Source organism: Orbicella faveolata, unplaced genomic scaffold (genome assembly GCF_042242905.1).
Source record: "Orbicella faveolata isolate gen_17 unplaced genomic scaffold, um_ofav_v1 contig_2, whole genome shotgun sequence".
In the NCBI taxonomy this organism is placed as follows: Eukaryota; Metazoa; Cnidaria; class Anthozoa; order Scleractinia; family Merulinidae; genus Orbicella; species Orbicella faveolata.
In genome coordinates this window covers 29,832,688-29,853,571 of record NW_028301547.1, presented here as the reverse complement: position 1 = coordinate 29,853,571, position 20,884 = coordinate 29,832,688, and the positions used below count along the sequence as shown (strand labels likewise).

At 39.7% G+C, this 20,884-nt stretch overlaps 2 protein-coding genes across 2 annotated transcripts; one reads left to right on the top strand and one right to left on the bottom strand.

Moving 5' to 3' along the window:
* On the top strand, positions 1–13,813 carry LOC110063853 (uncharacterized). Its single transcript, XM_089290754.1, has 8 exons — positions 1–157; positions 1,876–2,112; positions 4,461–4,775; positions 5,522–5,716; positions 7,733–7,956; positions 8,998–9,352; positions 9,938–10,321; positions 10,959–13,813. The coding sequence occupies exons 1-8, from the start codon at positions 118–120 to the stop codon at positions 11,279–11,281; spliced, it is 2,073 nt and encodes a 690-aa protein (XP_089146880.1). The 5' UTR covers positions 1–117; the 3' UTR covers positions 11,282–13,813.
* On the bottom strand, positions 13,203–20,877 carry LOC110063988 (pentatricopeptide repeat-containing protein 1, mitochondrial-like). Its single transcript, XM_020770990.2, has 7 exons — positions 20,289–20,877; positions 19,594–19,728; positions 17,954–18,787; positions 16,936–17,055; positions 16,382–16,477; positions 15,330–15,422; positions 13,203–15,130 (listed from the first exon to the last, which is right to left on the bottom strand). The coding sequence occupies exons 1-7, from the start codon at positions 20,841–20,843 to the stop codon at positions 14,888–14,890; spliced, it is 2,076 nt and encodes a 691-aa protein (XP_020626649.1). The 5' UTR covers positions 20,844–20,877; the 3' UTR covers positions 13,203–14,887.
* Between the last annotated feature and the right edge of the window lie 7 nt (positions 20,878–20,884).

Genomic DNA, 20,884 nt, shown 5'->3' with positions numbered 1-20,884 from the left:
GTTGAGGTACTTTGGTCTCAGCGAAATGAAACGCAAGTCGAGTGTTTATTTGCTTCCCTTCATAGGTGCGGAAACTAGGCTTGATTGCTAAACGTGGAAGATTTCAGCTAAATTTTAATGGATTCAGTTAACAAGGATGTTAAGGAGGCCGTGTGTGGTAAGCTGTCAGTTTAATAGATCTTTTCTTCGTTATTTTACCGATCATGACCGAGGTGGCGTTTGCGACATCCTGCACGGCTACAGTAGCTTCCGGTATAAAAGTGAAGCGTGTAGATTGTATCAGAGTTTCTTCCTTTGCCAAAGCGATATAGACGGCCTTGATATACACTTTCTACTGGGGAGCATTATGCATCAGTAAACGTTCATGCAGCAGGCAAGCTGTTGATGAGAATCTATGTAGAGGCTTGTAACGAAACCGGTCAACAACTGTTAGCTGGCTGCCATAATGATAAGCTTACAATGGACATTTACTCAGTGCATTAACTTAATTGTTGTTATCCTAATCCATGGTATTCATCCATTGTATACCTCATGCACTGTATATATTAATGATAAATGACTATATTTATAAAAGTTAAGTCCATCTGCAGTAAGCCGGCGGGGTAAGCTGAATTCATTTCAAGAATTCTAATTATTTTTTGTTACCTTAGGCCCGGGTCAAACGCCGTACTTCACATGAGCCGAACCCAATAGCCCTTTTCATGGTTAATTTTTCTCATTTGCATTACAATGGCAAGGCAATTTCGGGCTAAAACTACAAAATAGCCCGAAATTGCCTCACATACATGCATGCTAGATTTTATTGTAATGCAAATGAGCAAAGGTAACCGTGAAAAGGGCTATTCAGCCGCCTTAATATGCCATTTGAACAAAATTCATTCTGACACATGTTAATTATGCTTTTTGTACCATGACATAAGTTTTTAAGCAAAAGATCTCAGTGCAACCAAGGGCTAGTTTTCACAACAACAGCAGCTTAATAATTAAGCTGTTGCTGTTGTAATTATGATAATTATTATCATGCGAAGGAAAGCAATAAAGCACCCATGATAGTACAGCCCAAAATTTGCAAGATGCCATCAAACTAATTGTTCATGTGGAGCATGATCTAAATAAATCTACTGCATGTCATCTAAGAAACTGACAGGATAAAGAATGATAATGATGCTGGTAAAGGCTGGTTTTCACCAGGGACAGAGCTGGAGTCGGAAATGTAGTCCAAGTTGTAAGAGCGTGTACGACCTAGTGAAGTGCTAAACTCAGAGTTGTAAGCAAAGTTATAAGTTCAACAGAATTGGAGTCAGAAGAAACAGAGCATTTCCATTTATTCTGATTCCATTTACAACTCTGTTGTTTATCATCTAGCGAAAAACAGATTGTCAGAGTCAGATGTAGAAGCAGAAGAACCAACCAATCACAAGGCCCGAAACTGAACATTGTAATTTGTTTAATATTCTTCTGCTTCTGCTTCCTCCTCTGGCAATCTAGTTTTCACTAGATTGTAAGTGACAAGGTCATAAGCGGAATGGGTGTTCTGCTTCTGACTCCATTGGTTTGATTTTCACTAGATCATATCATTCTAAGCTTCTGATTGTGACTCTGTCTCTGGTGAAAAACCAGCCTTAATGCTTTGACTACATAGCATGCCAAGCTTGCTATTTGTTAAATCACTTGCTTAACCTTCCCTTGACCAAAATGCTGAAAGTTTCAAAAATTTTGGTACATGTAGCTTAGAAATAAATTAACATAGGTAGCCAAGAAAAAATACCATGGTCAGTTGTTAAGACTTCTGATTTTATAGATACTAAATTTGTACATGTATTGTAAACAATAATGGATAATTAACCAGGTTGTACATGCTTGTTTTCTTTGCAGAGGCTGAAAAGTTTTTCTCTGTTACATTGGCCCAAGAAAATCTATCTCCAGGAGCAGAGAAAGAGCGCAGCCTGCTAGCAGATAAGTTCAGGAAGTTAAAAATTCAACTTGGTTGCAAAAATGATCTCCCAGGTGGAGGCAAAGCACCGCTGCGGCCGCCAAAGGGTGGAATAGCTATACCTGGACTTGAAGCTACTAAAGCCCAGGATGGTGAAGAATTGTATGATGATGTGGCAGGTAAATGTCAAGCTTGACTTTTCAAGCCTGGTATCTCATAGTTAATTTGTGATATATGCAACGATGATATTTTTTTGTGTGCTAGCGATTTAGTGTGTTTCCCATGAAGCCATCATGGTTAATCCACTTCTATCCAATATATGACTTGGCATTTTCGCAGTGAGCCAACATTTTGTCACAAGATACATACATTATATATACAGGGCTGTCATTAAGTTTTGAGTCACATTAAGTCCACTTCTTTTATGATACAAGCATAGTCAGTATATCAGTGCACAGTGGAACCTTGCTTATGGACACTCTCAAAAGTGGACAGCTCTAGAAACAACCGCCCTCACAAAACCCTGTTTGAACTTCCATGCAAACTCTGTATTTACTCATTCCCATAAATGAACAATTCTCTTAAGTGGCTGCGGACTCTTTGAGGGCTTACTGCCAACAAAGACTTTTCCTTTGTTTTTAGGTTCTTGGGGGCTTTCACCCCTGAAAAGAATTGGGCCTGACTTTGAAAGATACTCGTAGACATTTGTAAACTGTATCACTGCTTTTTGTTGCAGTGGGACTGGTGCTAATTAATGTTAATGCTGGCTGCAATTGGTTTGTTCTTTAATCACTAAGGGCCAGTGCTGGTATTGCAGTGTAAACACTGTAGGCAGTACTCTATGCATGCAGTTATCACCATTACCGCAGCATTGCACCAGGCAAAAACAAAAAATAATAATTTGGTGGTATATACCGTAATAACTCGTGTATAAGCCGCACCTTTTTGCTGAAATTTTGGGCTCAAAATGGCGGGTGCGGCTTATATACGAGACCATTGCTTTCAGAGGGGGCTAATTGCCCAGTTAGTGGTCAGATATAGTACTTAAAAACGTAAGTAAATAAACATTCAACATTTTGAAACCTGTTGCTGTTGTTGATCATTGCTTTTGATAGAAGTGGTGGCTCCTAAAGGAGCCTTTGTCTCTTCAGGTTTTAAACCTGAATCTTCTTCGCGAGTAGTTCTTTCAAGCGATTCATTTGTACTTCCTTTGTGCAGCTAAACTCTAACTGGCATGGAATCTCCATTCCTCCACAAAGCTGCTTACAATGCCTTCTGCGACCGATCACTTCAATACTGATCTCTCCGCCATGTGCAAGAAAATACCACGCTATTCGTGAGAACTCACGGGGCAAATGACCGACTGTTTCGGTGTTCTTCACAACTTGCACCGCATGTTTATCCATAGGATTGTTAAACTCGCGTCGAGCAACAAGTTTTTCACCAATTGAAGGCTTCCATACATGTTTATAAACATGGTATCCACGCACAGCTGATGTGAAATGGAACTTTTCCATGTTGTTTATCGTTCGTTCGATCGTTCAATTCGATCGATCTACATGACTCGGCCCAGACTTCTTATCGGTTTTTAGCTAGCCAATCAAAGTAGAGTGCATCTGTGAGGCGTTGCTAAGTGACCTAACCAAGCCGCATGCTTGTGGCTGTAAATAAACCTGTTTTTTTGCATGAAAATTGATTCTCAAGGAACTTTATATTCAAATTTTCGATAATATGCTCATATATTGCGTGTGTATTTCTCTTGTGTCCAGACTCTCTCTTTAAATGACTGCGTGGTTACTAAGCAATCATTTTGCATCGATCGGTCAGAGATTGTTTTGCTTGGATTTCCGTTTGAATTTCATCGTTTTCAACTATCGCCTTTAGCAATAAAGGCAACATCTTGTCAAAAGAGCCTCTCTTTAGGAGGATATCAGAAATTCCGTTGAAGAATAGCTTGTAAAAGGTATTTCAAGAGTTATTTAGCTCGCAGCAAATACACAGCATCAGATTTGACCAAGCTTACAATGTACAAGTAATCACTTTCTTTTGCTCAGCACTTTTTAAAGAGTTTTCTTTTTTTCAAAATCAAGCTCGAAAGTTGGGGGTGCGGCTTATATACGAGTGCGGCTTATACACGAGTTTTTACGGTAATTTGCACTCCCAGTGTTTATTGTGAGCTGAGCAAGCTCCCATAGGTGGCCATCTTTCTGTTACAACTCTAGTGGCAGCTTACGAGAACTATTCTCACAAGTGGCCAGCTCCAGTTACAAACAGCTTTTTCGTGTCCAGTGGGTGTCCACTTACAAGAACGTCTGCTGTATTCACTAGTATCCTGGATTGGTCTTTGCTCAGTTTTGAGTGTTTGCATTGAAGTATCTTAAGAACTGATCTTAAACACCACACACCTTTTTATATAACTGGTATGAATATTTAAGGTGACTAACCTTCAGAGTGGGTGATATTAGGCATTTCAAGAGAGATGGCACCTGTTGAATTGTTATTAAGTTGTTATATTTGATACATGTAGGTGTGATCCCTCAGGACAACTATTGTGAGATGGGCCAAGGTGCTGAAGGAAATCAGAATCAGCCTCAGGCAACAGATACGTTGGGTGAAAATTACGAGGTGATGTCAGCAGAGCAGACAGATGGGACGTCACAAGGTGAAGCTGCAGCTGGTGAGGACTATATGGCAATGGAGGATGAAGTTCAAGAGGATTATGAAGAGCCTCAACAGGAAAACACTGCGGATGAGGATTATGAAATAACAGAAAGCAATAAACAACCTCCTCCATCACAGGATGAGGAATATGAGCTGCCAGATGCTGATTCAGACTATGAAGGTATCAAGCAACAGCAAGCTTTCTTTCCAATAGTTAACTATCTTAAATTAATTTAATAAAAGATTAGGGCAATTTCTAAATACTAAATCCATTTGACAAGGGAGACGTAGTGGCCAAAATGTTAGCTCATTTGAACTCTATTTTAATCTTAGAAATTCGACAACCCTATATGTAGCTGGGATGCAGTAAAGCCATGGCAGCCAAAGGAAAGAAAATCCAGGAGACTGCTAACATTGCATTTTACATTTCCCCCCCTCCCCCCCCCGTCCCAGCCTCCTCTCCCCCACAAATCAAAACGAGCTCTGCTGATTCAGTGGGAAAAATGCTTGAAATATCCACTCCCTACCTCCTACCCCCTCCCTTAATAGCGAAGATCGGAGGTGAAAGTCATACATATTTTGAGCACTTTTCATCATATCTGAGAAGCAATTGACAGTCGACAGTTCCTCCTGGAATCCCCAAGTTTAATCTCAGGGAGAGTTGCATGTACATATTCATGTACTGTTCAAATACGTCTGGGTGTGCCTTCACAAGTGTGAGCCAGGCTTTTTAAGACAGTAATAATAATCTCTGTTGGGGTCAGGGGTTGGAGTTGTGCTACCTGTAAGTGTACGTATAGCTAGAATTAAGCGTCAGCTTTGACAGCCTGTTGTACTGTAATTTTATATATTTCACACTGACTTGTATGGTATTTCATAATGCCTCTGCGTACTTGATTTTCATCAGACGATTCCTCTTTATTTTAGAGGCAGACAAGTCTACTCCATCAAAAACTGCTCCTGTGGAAACTGATAGTATGTATGAAGGGGTTGAGCCAGGCATGGGAGAAGGCTCCGTTGATGGTCCTCATATGACAGCAAAGGAAAGGTCAGGCTCGGCCAACTTGGATCATTACATGAAGAAAATTAAACCTGAGAATATTGAGGGCATCATTTGTGAAGGTACATGTTAAGCAGATTTTTGTTAACAGTAACTATATAACTGACTATATTTGACTTGTTAGTACTGTACTTCATACTTTCATACATTTTTATGGTCACTCAAGGGTGTGAAGTTAAGAACCCAATTTTGACATGTTAGATAAATTTATGAAGTTAAACTCACTGTATTTTATCTGCAGCCTCATTTATTCATGAGTATATTTAACTTGTTACAATATTACTCACAGAAGTGGAGGTGAATGGGTGTGTTCCATTGGACCAAAAATTCCGGTTTGAATTACCAAAATTTTTGTATGTCAAATGGAACATTATTTTTTACCAGGCCAGACCGATCTCGTTCTATTCCTGCTTGAGCTCATTTCCCACCAAGATTTACTCAACAAAATGCTGAAGGATAATAATGAAGTGGCTGTCTTAAGAGCTGTAAGCTCCATGCAGAGAAATTTAACATGCATTCACATCACTCTTCAGACTTCTGGGATATTTACCAGACCGACTCAAGAATTATTTTTGTGTCATAGGACACTGGCGAACTTTTCTCGCGGGAGATCATGCAAACCAGGCAAATACCCACAGGAAATTCGGAATGACTAGTCCAAAATTTTCCAGAAAAGTGGATCCTAACGTTTTTGTGGAGGATAGGCAATCAATAAAAGCTTGAACTGTGGCAGATCGTTTTGCATCCAGTGTAGTGTCGACTGGTCGCCATCTTGTAGCTTTGGTCGAGGCAATATTCAGGGCTAGAGGAACTAGGGCCAATTTATACCGGTTAGAAAGGCCAAATGGAGCAGAAAACTTCCAGAATTTCCAAATTTCCAAAAAGGGACAACCTCAAGAGGTTGACCAAAAGTTTTGAAATGAGTTTCCAGAAACTTTCTGTCTCATTCGATTTTGAACCGGAATTTCCAGTAATTTTGGTAGAGTGGAACACGCCCAATATCTACCACTTTCATCGACACTGAGGGAATAATTGTTTTTAATTAGTGTACATTGTATACCACACAAGTTTGATAATTAGTATACCAAATCGTTACTTAACTAAGTCTATTTCTAACAATAAACCAACAAATGGTTGGAAATTTCAAAATTTCTGCATGGAGGCAAATAGTACTTTGCTTCCTCCAAGGTAACCAATCAGAATGCATGAAAGCACTTATTCATTTGTGTGATAATATCGAGATATATACCAAAATTTATTATTCTCTTAAAGGCTCATAGCTACATATTTGTCAGTGAACAAGCTGTTAAACAGGTTAATCACCATGACAAGTGAAAGAAAATGAAAAGGCAAATGATTTTCCAAATAAATATACGGATATTAACATACACTAGAAAAGAGTCTGTAATCATAGGTCTCCTTTTGTACTTTAACATATGGCAGTAAAAGCCCTGGGGTGAGTACTTTCAAAACAATTGGGTGGGGGTATGCAGCCCACTACCCAAAACCTTTACCCTACCAGAATCTGCGATTTTCCCTACCCTATTTATGACCTTACCAAAAATTTGATACCCTATTTATGATGTAACCCTTAAATCAATACCCTGTTTCAGACCTGCTTTAGAATTAGTTCGCTTGGTCAGACCAATGTTAAATTGCCGTAAACATAATTTGTGAAGGGATTTTGTTGATGGTCTTAAATCGACAATGATGAAAAAGTATCAGTACCTTCTTAAAAAATATACCCAATTCAAGACTAGAGTGCAAAAACCATCCCCTATTTATGACCAAAACGGCTGAATAATCGTATCTTTTGGGGCCACACAGAGCCCATATAAGGGAGTACCCCCCCTCCTTGGTAAAAGCACTGTCAAGTTTTACAAAGGGGGCTTATAAACAAGAAATTATATTCATTTGTTCTTTTAGCACTTATGGGCTGGGCGATGGTATTATCAGAAGGTCTTGCTGAAATTTGGTTTAGACGGACGTATTTGTATTAAAGGGTTATACAATCCTGCAGAGGGGTTTATATTCAGAAGTTATGATTTTATAGTGTGAACTTGCAATTGTTTCCTAAGGTTTCTTGAAGAAACTCCGCAAGGAAGGCAAAATATATGTGGGAAGTAAGTGGCAGAAACGTTACTGCGTGGTGCGGAACCATGTACTCTACTACTTCAAGGATAAGAAAGCGAAAGAGCAAGCAGGCCAAATTCTGCTGCCGGGTTACAAAGCACAAGTGGCTAACAGGAAAGGGCGCGAGTTCAGCCTGACACATTCACACCTTGAAATTAGGGCATATCAGGTACGCGCTTGTAAAGTCAAATGGACAGCTCCTGTAGGACAAGTCAGTGTAATGCTGCTAGCCGTATGCAGACAGCTCATTTTTAAACCCTCCCCTCACCTCCAGCTGCATGCTATGTGGAGATCTCCTTTAGGTGGACATTTTATGTAGTCTCAAGGGTTTCCGGGTTCTGTTAAAAGTTTTAAACGCATGCATTACACGCTATTGTACGCTGACTCATTTTTTAAAGGTCGTTGTTGGTTTAAGAGAGAGAGATCTGCCCTCAACCTCAAAATGTTTACATACTGTACATGTAAGTTGTCATGCCAAGCTCTACAAGCATTCGTCTACATTAATCTGCTTTGTTGACCCTTTGCTTATAGAAGGTAACTCGAGCTTATTTCCTAGATGATTATTGTAATAATACACTTGAAAAAATAACTTGATTCTGACTGACTAAAGAGGAGTGCATTTTTCATGTAACACCAGAGCATGCAAATTACAACAAAGATTTCCGTAACTAGTATGAAGATATCGAGGACTACCCACGGTCGTGAGGTATTTCAAAGGTGGTCAGAGTTCACCCGAAATCTTCCGAAGATAGCCGAAGGTAATTAGACGTTTTCCGAGCACTTCAGAAGATCACCCAAACCCAAACATTTTCGAATACCTCCGTCAATCACCCGAAACTTTCCGAAGATTGCCGAAGATTAGTTAAGATCACCCGAAGCTTTCCGAAGTTTTCGAACATTGTTGGGAGCTTTGCAAGTATTTTCATTAATGTTTGAAGATATTTGGAATACCAAGCACACTGCAGCCTGCCTAAGGAAACAATGTGTAGACAAAGAACTGAAATTGTGTGTTTTTAAGTGTATTATTGACAAGTAATCACAATTATTCTCGTGCAATTTGGAATATATGAGCAGTTGTTAATTTTTGAAATATTTACTCGTGCTTATTTTTTCCAAATTGCACTCAAAATCATGTTGAGATAACTGCGCAGTCAATGCATTGGTTGATGAAATATTCACAACGTATTTTGGTTTCACAATTTTCTTTTAGTTCGAGGGCACCTCTAAAGAAGAAACAGAAAAGTGGATAAAAGCCATAAATGCCGCTTGCGACGCTCCCTTGTCAGAGGATCAAACTGCTTTGTTAGCTGAACTCCGCAACAACAAACAGCCATCAGGTGACGAGGACAGCTTGCATTACGATGACACAGGACAAGCCAAGAACGAGGTAGCGGACGAGTCCAATGGTGACGATGCCTATGATGACACTAATGAAGATTTATATGAAGTAGTCGGCATTGCTACCCAGTCCGCTGCCTCTAACCAGCAGTCGCAACCACCGAGGCAGGATGTTGATTATGAGATTTCTGCCGCTGCAGTCTCCTCGACGCCAGCTTCTGCTCCTGGTTAGTATGGTTGGCTGTTTGCAATTTTCTAACTTCCCCCGCCCCCCTCGTCACGGCTGTAAAGCCCTCTGAGATTTCTCTTGAACATACCCTCCTTCGCAGACATTCTTTGGGCTCGTCACGCAATCCCAAAGAGGGTCTGCGCAGGAGGCTACCCTGAACACTGTCCCGTTGATCACGTAGCAGTTTTGATTTGTCCAACCTCGTTCCCATGGTCCGGGAAGGAGAGGAAACCGGGAACGAGGTTGTGACGTACGTCAAAGTTCGTAACCGAGTAACAACCAGCGAGTCAGAGACTTCACACGTAAATGTATCAAACGACAGTCACTAGGATAGAATTGATCGGTCGCTCAAACCCGTCGCGCTATAGTAACTGTGTTTGGATTGCCGTTACGTCACAGAACCCGTCTGCTCCCTTGTGTGTGTATCGATTCCTTTCCCGTCATGCAACGTGTCTCTTTCTGTTTCGTAGCTACTCAGATCACGGCTGTCAACGGAAGCCAGGAAGCCAGACGTATATGAGGTTTATTTAATTGGTTTGACTTCGTTTATTTATGTAACAGTATCTAAACTTTTTTTTTTCAGCTGAGCCTTCACCAGTTGAACCAATACAAGAAGACTACGAGCTTCCGGAACAAACCAGTCCCGCGCCACCTCCCCCACGACCTACTAAATCACAACCCCAATCACCAAGGGAAAACATCCCCCCTGACTTACCACCTCCACGGCCTTCCAAAGCTCAGCCAGCGTCCCCGGCCGCACCGCAACAAGATGAATTGTACGAAATTGCCGATAGTCCTGAGGTTACCTCCTCAGAATTACCACAACCACCAGCGCCGCTGAGAGAAGAGGAAAATTACGAAATATCGGGCGAATCGCCACCACAAGCACCAGCCCCCGTGCGACCTCCCAGAATACCTCAACCACCGACCCCAAAGCCGTCACCAGATGTTTCACAAAAAGAGACTCGTAAGTTATATTTTCATTTGCAGGTTACGATATTATGATATCGTTACGTGATGTTGTCGTTGCGTGACATTTACCAGGCTTAGTACAAAATCATCGGCGAAGCATCACGTAAAACAAAGTATTAGTTGTATTCGACGTATCATATGTACGTTAGAAACCTAATAAAGTGCTATCGTGTCAGTTACAGTTCTGAACCAATCATAGGCTGGTAATTCGAGAGCGTGTCATCGCGACATTTTGCCGTCACTCTTGAACGTAAATCTCTTAGTGAATCGCATTACTACATGTTCCATTTGTTAAAGGAGCTCAGTCACGGTATTTTGAGTTATTTTGGCCGCGTACAAAATTACCTTAACTTGAAAGAAACCTGAAAATAGTAGTTTACTAAGATAGAAAAACACCAAAGAGGTAATAATAAACCATAAAGGAACAAGGATGGTTAAGGATGAAGAAGATTGACACGGATTACAAACGATGAACTTGAAAAATTCAGTCTACGTGTTTCAATATGCGCAAACCGTGACGTAGTTCCATTCTGGTTGTAGCTTTTGTCTCTCAGAAATTCAACATAAAAAAGGGTCCGTAACCATGCGGGTATATATTCGTACGTCAATTTTTATTTCTCTGGCTTTTGCAGATGAGAAAATTCCGGAGCGACCTGCTAGGCCTGGTGCCAAGCCTCAACTTCCGCCTCCACCTCAACGAAAAGACGAACCACCGCAGAGTCCCTCAGAAAATCAAACTAACGAAATAAATTACGCCAACATTTACCAAGCCTTGTGGAATTGTGACGCTGGTGACAAGGACGAACTGGGATTCCGACGCGGTGATCTCATTTACATTTACGAAAAGCCGCATCCTGATTGGTGGATCGGTTCCTTGTTCAAACCTCAAGGGTACAGTGTGGGCCTGGTACCGAAACAGTATGTGATGGAGGCTTATGAATTGACTGCATCTTAAAGGCACTGTGTCACGGATCTTAGCCAAATTGAGACATAAGAAAATGACCACCAAATTAAGTCAAATATAAAAAATAACCACTTGAAAGAGTGAAGGAACATTTCGTAAACACAACCAATACCAAAGGAGATACGGATGCACAAAATTTGAATAAGATTGAAACGGATTGCGATATGGGTTTTTGAAAAAAACGCTAAGCTGAACAGTTTTCAAAGTTAATCTCGTTTGTTTTCTCACCTTTAATTAAACCGCCCTGGAGACATAGTTGTTTGTATTGTAGCTGTGGTTTTGTCATTTAGTTTCTTCACTAACATTTTATGATTCAGGGTGAGTATTTGCGAGTATTTGACTAAACTCAGCCGTGACACAGTCCCTTCGAAGAAGCAATGCCGCGTTATTTTAGACGTCCCTGTTGTGTAAACATTTCTCCAAAAAAGAAACTTCCAAATTTCGTTCAGTCATAACCAACATACCTAACTGTCGTCCTGGCTATTTTCTCAAACGTTTAACAATCTTTTGTACGTGAGTAAAAGACTAAGACATGACGAGTACAGTTTTGAGTTAACCAAAACTGTTTAAATGAAAAGACTTCTCATCTGCGTCGTGTGTAGGCTGATTCTTATACGCGAAAAGCTTAGGACAGCCGCTGGTATGACCTGGGACGCTGTTACGGTATATGAGGAAATTTTTCGCTGGCCTCGCTATCTATTCCAGGTATTGACCTCAGGCATGACTGAGAAATTGGGTGAATTCAACTTCACAGACATACTGACGATAAAAAAGTACTCTGTTCTAAACTCGGAAGTAAGATATTTACAGCAGAACACCACAACCCTTAGTTTAGTTTTCAACTCCTTTCTGCTTGTATTTGCAAATATTAATTCCTCGGAGTGAGCTACCATGAGGGGTAACTGTGCGGATGAGTCTTTGGTCATTTTATTTAACGGTCTTGTCTTGCCTTTCTCAAAACTAGACTGTTCAATCAGGACTCGAAGCACGAAATGCCAAGTATATATGTACCAAAACTGCGACTTGTATCCCTCTATGTTGACTACATTACTTGCAAAAAGAAAAAAAAAACCTTCGGACGTTAGAATTTCGGACACTTTGCTGAAACCTAACCAGCGTAAATTTACGCCTACAAAACACAAATTAACATTTAATTAATTAGCATTTAATAGAAATAGCATTTATAAAGACGACTGCACGCTCAAGTTTTACAGATACACTGACGGAAAATAAGAAAAATTCTGTCAAGCCGTAATATATCTCTGCAAGTGTCTCAACTAGAGCTCGCTCCATAAAGGAAACTGTTTTGAAGCTATTTAAAAGTTTTATGCTGTATTGTAAATATTTCGGACGCTTACAAATTTCGGACGGTTTTAGTTTCGGATACTTTTCTGTCCACAATTATAATCGTCCAAAATTTTTTGCAAGTAATGTATGCTTGTCTAGACTGTGCTACATTGGAATCAAACAAAGGAGAGTACAATGCTATTTCTAGCAGAAAATGCAGGTGTAAGATAGATATGAAATGACATATTTTTGCGAATTCCGTTGAAATAAGAGAAAATTTACCGACCCAAGAAAATTTGGGTATTGTGTACTCTAGTGTATGTCGAACAAAGGGTTATCAAATTGCTGAGTGGATTCAGACATGATTTGAGATTGTAGTATTGTAAAAGACTTCAAATTTCGTAGATTATGAAAATGAGGCGGGTGAACCGTTTGAATGCAAGCTTTCGGCCCAGTCTTACTTGGGTTAGGCTCGATTTCCAGCCGTTTTGTGAGCCCGCGTTCCTTGCCCAACACCAGGATAAACAACCGAACTCCCAAAATCGAGCCTAAACTTGGGTTCGAACTCCCAGAAATTCAGAGTATGAGGTTGTTGATATAAATAAATAAACAAATGGCACAGAAATTGCCTGAATTTAACATACATTTAGTATATTAAAGTATATACCTCACAGGATTTTATAAGTAAATATTTTTGTATGTAGCTAGGAGATATAATGGAAAAATGAATGATTCATATATGTGTTGGCAGTGTGGCCGTTATCGAGGTTAATGGTGACGTGACATCTTAGCGTTGTGTGACGCGTCACGAGATGCTTGCCGCAGCGTTCAGGCTTACGTCGTTCATGCTCAATTTATATTTATGTACGTTTGGTCACGATTATTACTGGTACTAAAGCAGTGTAATCTGGCTATTCTTTCGGGCAATCTAATCAGTGATGATTCGAAAATGGCCTACTCTTAATAGTCAATGGATTTTTACAGAACAATTCTTAAATTTTACGAGTTTTATATCCAAGTATTGTTTATTTTAGATAGTCTTCTTGCGACATTGCTTTTTTACCCTGATTTTATATGGAAGTTATTGAAATGTTACCATGTGTAAACAAAATTTAAGTGAATGCCTTGTAAATGTATTTTATCACTTTTAAACATATGAATGTATTTCTTTTAAATATTTCGCACATGGATTATGGATCATCCCATTAATACTTGAATAAAGTGAGTTTTGGGAAAGTTAAGTGGATTGTTGGAATCAAGCTAGTCTTGGGCTGATATCGCGAGGGCGTCGTATATGCGTTAGCAAGACACCTCTTTTCATGTATTTAATTCTTTCCCAACTTTTGTTGGGTGCCAAAGGCTATTCTTGCCTGGTTTCAGGTCTTGGGCACCCGTTTTCGAAAGTCCCTGTAGTTACCGGTCCCGAAAAGCTGTTTCTTTTTTCGGTGCGTTTACATTCAAGATCGAGATATTAAATGGTTTTGATATTCAAACAATCAAAATATCAGGAAATGGAACTCAATGGACTGGTTTTTGAGTTAAAACCCGCACTTCTGTTTCTTAGATTAAGATCTTAAAATATGGCTTCGGGTCCGTTAAGCTACCGGGACTTTCTGGAAATGGGACCCTGGCCGGAGGCATTCAAGAGGAAAAAAACTGGTACCCAGGGAAGAGGCTTCTGAAATATGATTGGTCGAATCTCACGTTGCTGGCGCGGCTTGAAGATCAGTTAGGGTAAGGCAATTACCATGGCAACACCAAGAGACACCTAGCAAGAAATGAATTTTGCTTTCACCTATCTCTGTTCAGGACGCCGGAGGGTGAGGAATTATGGGTGATGGTTTATATAACACTCTCCTCACACATAATGGAGTTAACGCTGTTAGCAAGCCTCCAAATATCCTTTCGCAGTTTTTGTTATGCTCATTCATATTGTGTATGGGTTATTGACCAAGTGTGAGGTCAAGATGGCTGAATATTGGCCAAGTTCTTTTTTTGCGTGTTTATGGACCGAGACGGAGTCGAGGTCCATAAACTCGCAGAAAAAGAACGAGGCCAATATCCAGCCATCTTGACCGAACAAGCTTGGTCAATAAAGGATTTATTATATGGCTTTCGGGGAAATTTTTCTTGCGGGACACGGCGGGTAGTCCCGAGCGGGCAAAACAGCTCCATCTTGCCCGCTCGGGTAGCCAATCACAACGCAGGATTTGATTCATCTTGCCCGCTCACGGAGCTGGCCATATAATAACATACGTTATTATGTTGTCTTCGTGACGAAAACTCTCTTGTTTCAAAAAAACCTACGCTTCAGAGATGGCTAAATTTAGAGTCTTCGTCATCATCGCTAGTTTCGTCATCACTGACGTCATCTCTTGTCTCCTCAACAGTGTCTTTATCATACTGTTCAATGTGGGGACTCTTTCCAGTCTCTCTCATCGCAGTCTCTCTTACCAGTATTTTCGCTTTCCAGTTTTCAAAGAAGGTTTGGAACCCTCGCTGTTCTACAAACCGGAATTTCTTCAGTTTCACCAAATGGTCATCCATCGTTCTCTAAAGACAGGGAAATAATAAATGACAACAATCTTGATTAGAGTAAGGGATGGGAGGGGAGTGGGTTCTAGGGGGAGCTACTAACAACAAACTGAACTGAGCTGTAACTATCAATTGTGACTCACAATGCAAAGTACTGTTGCGAAAGGTTGTTAGATTCAGAAGCTGATAGCGAGTTAACTAACTGACAACTGCTTACCGCAAGAACAGGTTTGTTACAGGGTAAACTGTAAGCCCGCTCAAGCACTTCCATCATCCTTTGATTAGGCTGGACATCATCATCTGTCGTCCTCTGGTGATGAGAATGGAAAATAAATAAATAAATCAACAGAATAGTTAACAAGAGACAGGCAGGTAGGTACAGTCTGTAGTGCATGAACCTACCCACCTACCTAAATATCATTTACGTCAGAACATGGATATAGTAACAGTTATACAGTTGACTCCCGATAACTCGAACCCTCGCTAACTCGAAGTAATTTTCATTTCCCTTCAGGCCATTTTCTGAAGAATTTTACCCTCTTAATAACTCGAACTTCCGATAAGTCGAACCGTTTACTATTTCCCTGAAGGTTCGTGTTATCGGGAGTCGACTGTTTATCCATTCCAGTGATTAAAATATCCAACAGGATAATACGTAACTCTTCTCAAAGCAACTTTGCACAAGGTAAATAAAATAAATTTCAGTTGGTACTTTGGGTTGTATGACATGCAATCGTCAGTAAAAAGTAGTTAAGATGTTTTCAACAGATCGCATTGTCAAATTATAACAAAATAATTTGGAATTCGTCATTATTATCAATTTCACGGGCAGTCCCATTCTTCCAACTCTGAACGTTTTCAACCGAATCTGAGTCCTACTAGACTATGAGTAGTCCAAAAGATGCAAAAGAAAACCGCTAGAAAAAAATGGCTATGAGAAGTACAGGGGGCGAGAAGCACGCATCTTGCCCCAGGGATTTCATGTAGCCGCTTTTTTCCTCGCAGTTTATTTACAGTCTCGCTCGACGGACTAAGGGAGAGAGGGACTGCTCATAGTCTAGAGTACTGCATATCAACATTGATTTTGATGGAGGGGGAAAACTTGTCACGAAAACAATGAAAACAATGGAAAAGGAATCTTACAAATTTAGATGTCTCAACTCTGTAATTGTTGCAGACTGTACATGAAGGTCTCAGCTTGCACAACTGGTGGTTTTCTTGTCATTGTACAGAGAAAACTACCAGCTGTGCAAGGCAGTTTAGACAAACCTTGATCAACTGGATGAGGTAAGAAAACTGTCTGTCTTTAGCTGCTCCAGAAATCAGTATTCCATACACAGATTGGTCTGCAGCAATTCCCTCAGACTATAGCAAATCATAAACAGCAACAAAGAGAAAAAGACATGTTCATGATATCATCGTATACAAGTCATGAATTTCCAACATAAAATGGCACAGTTGGCAAACACTAAAATGCCATGGCCAACACCTATACTACAGATTCACAAATCATAGAAAATGGTTCACAAATCATAACACCCACAGTAATATTTTTTAATACTTAAACTAAATTATAATATTGCTGTGGTTTTTCAACTGACAACACAAAAAAAGCTGGTGCAGTTTTCAATCATACAGTCAATGAAGAAGGGATGATACACTGTCTTTAGATTTGAATGGCTTGACTTTGCACCTTGCCAGATATGAAGTAAGGTTGTGATCTTAAGAACTCAAGAACTCATGCATATTGCAACCCTCAGGACCAAAGCTTGTACAGGGCAACTTATTTTCTTTAATATTTGCAAGGTTGAACCATTTCACACCTTCATTTCATCAAGCAGAGCAAGTCCTTGCTTTTGGCGTTTGCAGACATGTGCCAAGGCATGGTACGATTTTTCAGATGGGGAAATCTTCAATGTTTCTTTCAATTCCTGCATGTAAACCTGGAAATTCGGGGAAAAAAATGAGATTATATGCAGTTGAAAGTGCATACAGTACCTGTATAATTTATATATAGACTCAAATCAATAAATTAAAGAAAGTGTGGCTAATTCAAGGTGATCACAACATGTGATTTGTCTCTCTGTTCCTATATGATTGTGCCGAGAGTTGAGTATACTAAGTTTTTACTTTGTAGCGTAAAGCAGAAAACACTGTACTAGCTCCTTAGCCTGTCTAGGACTTTCACGTTGCTGTTAATAGTACTAACCATAATGCAATATTTCTAACTATCTGAAATAGATGTGCAAGCAACTGTACATAACACAGAACTCTAATTAATTTTGAAACACACTGCATTGCATTTTGCAGAGGATAGGAAAGTAATGAGGAAGAGAAATGATCTGTTTTAATTAGCACTCGATGTAAGCCCAAATTGGGCTAGCACTTGGAGGATATTTCATGTAATTACTACATGTACATAGGCCGCACACCTACGTCAAGAGGTAGTCAAATGAACTTCCCAAACACATTAACAATTCATCAAGTTAAAACAAAGAAAATCACAAACGTGGAGGTTTGGATGTCTGGTCTTAATTAGCATAGATTTTGAAGATTTTACTTCTCCGTGTACTCCTTCAGCTTTTGTTTCGATTGAGAAGACATATATAACACTCAAGACAGTGTTTCACCGGCTATCCAAACACCTCGAATTGTGTCAAAAATACCCTGCTGCGCGTCGTCATTTTCAACTCTCTTCTCAGTGTTTGGATATCCTGATGAAACACTTTCACTCGTATTTGATATATAATTACATACTAAACAAGAGACAGTATAACATTGTTTTTTCACTACTCAGATGTTCAATTCTATTACAATCAGATACATGCATTTCTTTGATACCTTTGCCTCCTCTACACCCTCCTTTGCTGCTTTCTTCTTGATAAGAGTGTTATAGAAAGTAGCATCAGGAGAGATGTTACAGCTTTTCATCAGCTCCATCAAGTAATCTTCTTCTTCTTTTGATGACGTCATGTAAAGAAGCAGGTGAAAGGTCCGTACATCAGGAGACACATTTTCAACAGCCATCATCTGAACAAACTCTTCTACACCGGGAAAGTAATGGTGCAACTGTAAATCATTGTCATTGTTGTGCCCTTCTTGTAAAACACTTTCTTCAGAATGCAGTTCGCTACTTTCACCTTCTGATGTTTCTTCATCAAGAGGATACATTGGATCATGCACACATGAACTTTCTTCTGTAACATCAGCACTTGGCATAGACTTAAACAATTGTGACCTTTTCTCCTCAGTAGAAACTTTAAAATCTCTCATCACCTTTAACACTGAGTTGAAAATATAAATATCTGGTTGTATCTGAAGAGATTTCATTTCTTCAAGAAGTTTAAAAGCTGTGCTAGGTCCTTCAACTTTATCAAACGAGCAGGCAGCCAATAATGACGAAAAGGTGTGGCCATCTGGTTCAACATTGTTGTCCTGCATTTCTTGGTAGATGTCAAATGCATGGAGGGGGTCACCACAAATAACTAAAGCCTGGATAGCGGCATTATAAGTGATGACATTCATTTCTAAGTCCTGGTTTGCAGTCCTTTTTCTGATTTCAGCCAGAAGCTTTTCTACATGGCGTAAAGCATGCTGTGGAGTTGACGCCTTCGTACAAGCACTGAACAAGCTGGAGAAGGTGTGAGCTGTAGGTGTCAGGCCTCTCTTCTTCACCTGAACAATAAGAAAACATTCATTTTCAGTGATATTTTTACTTAAAGCCAAAATTACTTTGCTTGGTTACAATCTATAAAATTATCCATTAAAAAAATATTGACTTAAGAAAATGGTTCTTTTTTTACACTTTATTGTTCTTAATTAGTAAATATACCCAACTAACACAAAGTTAAAATTGAAATTTTATTAATAAACCAAAAACCAACTGAAAACCATTTATAAATTTCTACATTGGCACTGAAACACTCAGAAGCACAATGTACTTTAAATACCGGAGCCATTCTCTCAGGATACGTAATCAGCCATACTAAAACATAATACAACACTTATCTTTAAAATAATGAGTTACTACCTGCACCCTCATTGGTCGATAGGTGTTTTTAGATAAGAGTATGGACACGCAGTTGTGACATTTTAGGTTCATGCATATTTTTGAGAATTATTTTGTGGCAGTAATAGATCCTTTGCATAAATGGTGTCTAAATTTGAATAACAATAGTTTATACATCCCTAGCCTCATACTAATGTTTCAAGACAAAGGATTTTTTTACATGAATGTGAGGCTAAGGGTGTATAAGTATTGTTACTCAAATATAGGCACCATGTATGCAAAGGGTCTATAGAGCACTTTTTCTGTGTTTACATAGCCTCATCTAAACACTTACAGGACTGGGAGAATTCTTGAAAGTTAATATGCAGGTCAACTGTCTTGAATTCTCCCAACCCTCCTCTTGTTTAGATGAGGCTTAGTATGTAAACATGGAAAAAGTGCTCCATTGCTTATATATTAAATGATTACTTACGTCATTGAAAATCTTAAAAGCTTTCCTGACTTGACCTCTCTTGGCATATGCAGAAATGAAGATGTTGTAAACCTCTACAGGAGGATGAAGTTTGTTTGCTTTCATAGATGCTAAGAGATTAAGGGCTTCATCAATCTGATAACATGTAGAATAAAATATGTAATATTTCAAATCTCTATTTGTCCAATAAACAGGCGGGGGGCAGGGGATATTGAAAAAACAGAGACTGAGTATACATGTAGTTTCATCCTTTCTTCAAAAAATTCTAGCTTCCACCCTGGTACTTTCAGTGACCTTTCTCGGGGTTAACACTAATACTTCATGTATGCTGCACATTGCTTAACAGACTGAATACTGGAGAAATTGTCAGTCTTATGCTATTGTTGTGACTGTGTGCGTGGCCAAGTGTTAAGTGTGCTGGGAGTAAAATATAGACCTCGCAGCTTCAACTCCCATTATGACCATTATCTGTGGTAGTTCAGCTCTGTAGCCATGTTTGTAAAGAACCAACTTGTCTGCCCCCTTCAAGTTGGGATTTTCTCCACATTTGTTTGGGGCTTGGAGAACAGTCCTGGGTATGCTGATATTAAAACATTTTTTTTCAATTCTGTTAGTGCTAGTCCCTCAGGGCAAACAAAATAACGCTATGTGATAAATAACTGTGAGGTGTAGAGGTTTATGACACTCTTCCTCACCTTGCCCTCTTGAGTAAGGCGTAGCATTTGCCTCGCATACCAATTCACTTTTCCTTTTCTGTGCTCTGAAGCATACCTTCGTTCCCATCGCTTTACTTCCCCGTGCCCCGGTAGAAAGTCTTTAAACAGATATCTGGAAGGACTCAAAGTGACATTTCCAACAGATTTCTGACTTTTGAACTTCCTAGACTTCCCAGATCCCTTTTTTGATTTCCAAGATTTACCGCTCAAGTCTTCTTCGTCCTCACTTTCTGTCTCTGTGTCGGAATCGAGCTCTGTCTCTTCTCTTCTATACCTACTGTCCTTAGAATGTGACGTTGAACCTATTCTATCCCCACGAAATGAATGAGCGAGTGGTCGAGGTTTAGCCAAACCACGAGTTGGTCCCGAATCATTCCACTTTTTCGCCATGAGTGGTAAAGATTTGGAATATGAATGGAAGGCACTAGTTCTCAGCGTGTTTCTTGCGACAAATCCGTGCCATAAACGTCGTCCAGAATCGTTGAAATGGCGAAAAAAACAGCCGTAGCGCACCTTTCTAAAAGAAGCCGCCATGTTGGATTTCCTTACTCATGGGGGTTTCCGCTGAACGCACT